This window comes from Tupaia chinensis, unplaced genomic scaffold (assembly GCF_000334495.1).
Source record: "Tupaia chinensis unplaced genomic scaffold, TupChi_1.0 Scaffold144168_1, whole genome shotgun sequence".
Lineage (NCBI taxonomy): Eukaryota > Metazoa > Chordata > Mammalia > Scandentia > Tupaiidae > Tupaia > Tupaia belangeri.
In genome coordinates this window covers 739,297-745,296 of record NW_006204024.1, presented here as the reverse complement: position 1 = coordinate 745,296, position 6,000 = coordinate 739,297, and the positions used below count along the sequence as shown (strand labels likewise).

Here is a 6,000-nt window from a genome sequence, read left to right as displayed (position 1 = left end):
GGGGAGGAGGCCTGGGGGGCGGGGGAGGAGAGGGACTTTTTTAGAGCACTCAGTGGGTTACCATGGGCACATCTGAGATAAGGAACTTTCACGGTCTGCAGTTTTAGCAGGTCTTCGGGCCAGGGCTAAAAGAAGCCCACAGCGAAACCTGGTAAGTTACAGCCCCAGCCTGGCTTCTGGCCCGGCTGCCGAACAACTGAAGTCTGAGAGGAATAAAGAAATGGGTCCGTCCCCCAGAACGGGGCGCGGTGATAAAGCCCGGCTCTCAAATGCAGACTCTTGGTTGTCTAGCAGGAAAAGCTCCCATCCCTGGTGAAAAGGAAAGCCTGCCTCTCTGTGCTCACTCCTCAAGAAACAGTGAAAGTTCCTCATCTCGAGAGGTGGGGGAGAGACGAGAAGCCCTTAGATGCACACAGGATGAGAAACGGGAAGACGTCATCATTGGAAGGGGGAAGCAGAATTTTGAAAAAGCATTTGGCTAGAAAATTCCCCACTACTCAAAATGGAAGCGTTAAAGTAATCACACAGAATAATTTTCTTGGAAAGATGAAAAATCATTTAAAATACACAACACTGAGAAAAATACGATGTTTATTAGAGAGGCAAATACGAGTACAATGACAGGGGTCCAGACAGAGGCTTTTCTTTAGGGTGAGGACAGAGAGAAACAGTCCGTGGGCCGGTGGGAACACACTTACTCAGAACCCAGTGTCTACATTAACTCTAGGTGCGCGGCCCGCGGGGACCGAGCTAGCAGCTACCGTCCTCCTCCAGCTTCTTCCCGGCCATTACAGAAACAGAAAGGTCATTAGGCAGCTGAATCTCCCAGGCGGCAACACACGAGAGTAACAGAGCAACACGTGACTCACGGATTCAAGCCATCCTTTTCAGTTTAAATCCCGGATACACGGATACACAGGGGAGGGCTATGGGCATGTTTAACAGAAGGCAATGAAAACAAAACAAAACAAACCACAACAGGAGAACGGCACAACCCACTGGGCCAGTTGGAAGGTGCTCTAGTCGAAATATTTTGGCAATTATTAAATAAGCACGTTGTAGACACTGTGCACACACACACACACACACACACACACACGAAGGGCACTGGCATCATTAAAAACACAACAACTGCTTTGGAGCTGCATCGGAAAGCTGTGGCCTCCCCAGATGGGACGGGGTGAAGGAGGGTGTGGTGTGGGGAGCTGGGCACCTGCTTCAATACACATTATTAACCTTGAAGTCTATCTTTCAGACAAAAGGAGAAACTATAAAAAACTCAGATTTTGCTGCGTTTATTTTAACAGAGAACTGATGGAGAAACAAAGAACACTTCGGGTAGAGACGGAAACTCCCGATTCTGAATCGTTCCACCTTCTTCTGAAACTTCAGGCACTGAGCAGGTGGGACTGGAATCCCCCGATTTCTCACTGTTCAGTCAATATTAACATTGCATGGGTGCATCTGTTACAGCTCCTGGGGGCATTCAGATGAACCACCCCAAGTTTAAATGTTGACCATAAACCTACACACCAAACCCCACACCCCCACTTGGTCCTGCCAACCAGCTGAATCAACTTTGCATGACTCTAAAACAAAAAAACAACGGAATGCAAGGTTTTCCAGACGAGGCTTTTAAAAGGCTAATGCCGTCTTGCCCCGTCTTGGGCTTTCTGTGTTCAGTTTGCTTTCCCAGATAGTTCATCGTCTGAAAGTGAGTGTGCTGCCTGATAGAAAGGTTAGAGCGCACAAACAGGCCTCTCATCCATTTGGTTCCGTGCCTGCAAAGCAGGCAACCGCCTACCGCTCATTAAAACCAGTCCCTGTGGTTTAGGGGTCAGCGGGCAATACTTGGGCAAAGGAGAACAGAAACGGTTCCCCCAAAGAGGCCTGGGGTGGCTTTCTCCACACCGAGTCAGTGCAGGTATCAGAAGAGATTTGCATCACAAAGGAAGCATGCATTAAAAAAATCAGGCAACCCCAGGTTGCTTCGTGGTTTGGGGCCCTGCTACAACTGCAGATGGAGCCACTGGGGGAGGCTGGGTGAAGGGCACTGGGGTCTCTGGACATAGCAACTTCCTGAGTCTGTCATTATTTCACAATAAAGATTTGTTTTGTTTTAAATCAAGCTGTCGGGGCCAGCAGGTGGTGTGGTAGTTAAAGTGCTGGATCCCACCTGGTCAACTACAGTTAAGAGTCCCAGGTGGGAGCCAACATTTGGCGCTGGACTCCCACGTGGTCGGCCATGGTTTAAATTATGTTTGAAAATCACTTCTGGTGCATGTGTGTATGCCCGAAATTCTGGCCATCCCTCCCCCAGGAGGGTGAGTTCTCACTTTCCCTCTCTCTGTTTCTGTTTCTCTCTGGTGAGTGCCTTATGGCAAAAAAAATCTTTTTTTTTTTTTTTTTTGAGAGGCTTTTGCTATAGGGCGCGTGCGCTCACCAGACAGACAGAGACAGAGAGACAGAAAGCGAGAAATCACCCCCCAGGGGGGATGGTCACGCCGCAATCCCTTCTCCTCCATTCTCCTCTCGGGATCTTGGGCACGCACGCACACGCGCCCGGCATGAGTTTAAGCCACCGGGTCTGGAACTCGAACTGTGGTCGACTACATGGGAATCCAGTGACATAGCCATTACGCTAACTGCTGGTCCCATGACAAAAAAATCTTAAAAAAAAAAAATCCCAGACAGGGCAGCTTGGAAAACATGCTGGGTGCACGTGCTTGCCTGCTGCGATCCTGAGGATGGAGGAGGACGGACTGTGGTGTGGCCATCCCCCCGGGAGTGATTTCTCACTTTCCCACTCTCTCTCTCAGGTGAGCACGTGCCTCACAGCAAAAAGCTCAAATCAGGCTGCTATTAAGCAAAGGTTACTGCGGTAAGCGAAGATTCCATTCCGTAGCCCTCGGGAAACATCTCGGGAGGCGCTGCAACAAGCCCCCGCAGCTCCTGCCAGGCTGGGGTCTGGGTAGCTGGCTGCTGCTTGTCAATCAGCTTGAAACTGACTTGCGGTACAAAACGAGAGACCAGGACAGTTCCTACTTAAAAGGAGAGAGGCCGTACGTAAGAATGTGCAAAGTCAAATACAAGGGAATGCTAAGCCAGTGCCTTTTTTCTGGCCCACTAACAGCAAAGGTCCTCTGTTATCTCTGGGTAGACTCACAATGGGCACCGTTAAACACCAGGCTTGGCAACTGTGTCGCCAAACTTCCCTCCTCTGACCAGCTTTGCTCCCAAGTCAGTGGCAATTAAAAATGCAGATTGACAAAAAAAAAAAAAAAAAAAAAAAAAAAAAAAACAAAAAGCCTCGGGGTCCCAAAATAGTAAGATATTGGGACCAGCAGATGGCGTAATGGTTACATCACTGGACTCCCATGTAGTTGACGGCAGTTGGAGTCCCAGATCCAGCGGCTTAAAACTCACGCCGGATGCATGTGCATGCATGCCCCAAATCCTGCGAGAATGAAGGAGAAAGGATTGCATCATGGCCATCTCCCCTGGGGGGTGATTTCTCTCTCTCCGTCTCTCTCTCTCTCTCTCTCTCTCTAGCGAGCACAAGTGCCCTATAGCAAAAACAAACAAACAAACAACTCAAAAACAAAAACCAAAACAAAAGGAATGTGTCAGGGTCTGCATCTGTGGTAGAGCCAGTCCTACTTATGGTCGCAGCTGGCAGGTGTGAGCTGAAGACACAAAGCCAGAACCCAGTGAGAGAATGACAATCACAGGTCACGCCCCTTCTCCACACGCTTATCGAAACAGCACGAGTCCATCCAATTAATTGCTAATTTGGCGTGGCTTGGCAGGTCAGTAAAACAGCTGGTTAATTGACCGTGTTTCTCCAGGTTTCAATGGGCTGTTTGAGCTCACAGAGACCTGAGAGGGTTTTAACCAAGTTTAAGCAAAAATACACCCACACTAGGATCTTACTGACTTCCTTGCTCAAGAGGGGCGAGATTTAATTTTATTTATGACTTCCTCTCAAGTGAATGATTATAAACTTTAAGAAACTAGTGTAGTTCGATTTATTTAGTGATGAGATGTAACAGCCTAACAGCTCAATTTCTGCGGATACAAGATATAAACAAAGAAGCCGTCTGTCCCTGGTAACGCGTGTGGACTTGTAAAAATCAGAAATATTGATTAGAAGTTAGAGTGCCTTTTTTTTCATCTACATATACTGCCAAAAGAAGGAACGCTTATCAGATTCCGAGTGACACAGCTGTAAACTGGCAGGTGGCGGCTTTCCACACACAATTTCCTCTGCAAGGGAAACTGGATTATGTTCAAAACTAGCGAAGGCCAGCCAGGGGCGCCGTCTGCGGTCCGCGCACTCCCAACACGCGCGCGGGCTCTCCGTCCAATCTTTTGAAGAAGTGCCTGTGACAGTCACAGTTGTGGGGAGAGACAACTCCATTTTTTTTTTTTTTTTACGTTTCTAAGTGGTATTAAATATAAGTCTTAGCACCTTTGGCATTTTTGTCCAAATAGACTTCGACGTAGGAAGTGGGGACGTAGCCCTCCTCGTCCTCGCTCCTCCGGATGCGCGTCCACCCGTCGCCCTTGTCCTCCTCGATGACGTATAGCGTCTCTCCTTCAGCCACAGAGATGGTGCCTTCATTCTGACCTGGAAGAGCCGCACGGGGTATTTCAGGTCACACCCGGGCAGAGCGCACAGGGAAGGGGGCTAGCCCAGAGGCCCGGCCGCCGTGCCCTCCACCTCCGCACGCCGCAGCCCGCCCCACTGCCTCGGAACTGCGCCTTCCCCACAGACACGCCCGGTCCGCACATCTGTCTCTCTGAGGACCATCTCTAAGTCACTTGCTTTCCCTTCCCAGGGGTGATCTCTCACTTTCTCTCTCATTGCCTCTGTCTCCAAGGCAAAAAAGCTCTTAAATGAAACCCCAAATCTGAAGCCCAATTCTTGGTCCAGTGTTCTGGATAAGGGACACTCAGCCTGTGCTAATGCTACACCAAGAGTCGGGTAAAGAATAAGAGGAAGGGAACCAGCAGTTAGCGTAATGGCTATGTCGCTGGACTCCCACGTAGTCGACCGCGGTTTGTGTCCCGGACCCGGTGGCTTAAAACTCACGCCGGGCGCGTGTGCGTGCGTGCCCAAGATCCCGAGAGGAGAATGGAGGAGAAGGGATTGCGGCGTGACCATCCCCCCTGGGGGGTGATTTCTCGCTTTCTGTCTCTATGTCTCTCTCTGTCTGTCTGGCGAGCGCACACGCCCTATAGCGAAAATCTCTCCAAAAAAATAAAATAAAAATAAAATAAAATAAATATAAAAGAATAAGAGGAAGATCTGGGAGGCATCTCCAGAAACTTCTAATCACAGGAAGAACTGAGTGAGGGCCAGCAGGTGACGTGCTTAAGGCGCTGGACTCCCATATGGCCAACTGTAGTTCGATTCCCAGACCTGGCGGCTTGCTTTCTCACTTTCTCCTCTCTCTCTGGTGAGTACACATGTCCTATAGTAAGTAATAATAATGATCAATAAAACTGAATAAATAATTTTCAAAAACAAACAAAGAAGGAACTGAGAGACTTGGATTTGTAAAAGGTCGAGGAGTGAGGCGGACTCGAAGCGTTACCTTCGAACGTGTAGAGGGCTTTGCAAGTCCCTATGGCGGGGAGCGGCTCCTCGTCGTCAAACTCATCATCGAAGTCCGTGGCCAGCACCTTCACCTCACTCTCCTGACTCTGCTCCTCTGTGTAACTGCCATCCGGGCTGCTCAAGAAAGGAAAACACACGGCAACTATAGCGACCAACCCCGGCGACACAGGTCTGCCCTCTGGTCGCCAGCGGTGCTGGAATGACATCCCAGCCATCCTGCCTGCTCGGATCACCACCCACATGGAGTTAAACACCTGCACCTTGGGGACAATCCCAGGGCGACCGTGACAGACCAGCAGGTTTCCAGCAGGTGTGCGTGCTCGTCCCAGACCCCAGGATTTGGAAAAGCACACGGAGCAGGCCTGCGCCTGCCCAGA

The 6,000-nt window shown here is 49.8% G+C and overlaps 1 protein-coding gene across 14 annotated transcripts in view; it reads right to left on the bottom strand.

Moving 5' to 3' along the window:
* Positions 1-6,000, bottom strand: part of FNBP1 (formin binding protein 1) — a 96,031-nt gene that overhangs the window by 3,136 nt on the left and 86,895 nt on the right. For 6 of the 14 annotated variants that reach the window (XM_014583205.2, XM_014583207.2, XM_027767300.1 and 3 more), the window contains 2 exons: positions 5,601-5,740; positions 3,798-4,630 (listed from right to left, as the gene is read on the bottom strand). In XM_014583205.2, the coding sequence (XP_014438691.1) occupies positions 4,452-4,630; positions 5,601-5,740 (319 nt within the window). In that variant the 3' untranslated portion in view covers positions 3,798-4,451. Of the gene's footprint in view, positions 1-3,797; positions 4,631-5,600; positions 5,741-6,000 lie in introns of those variants that run through there. The other 8 variants (XM_014583206.2, XM_014583208.2, XM_014583209.2 and 5 more) reach the window with 3 other exon arrangements.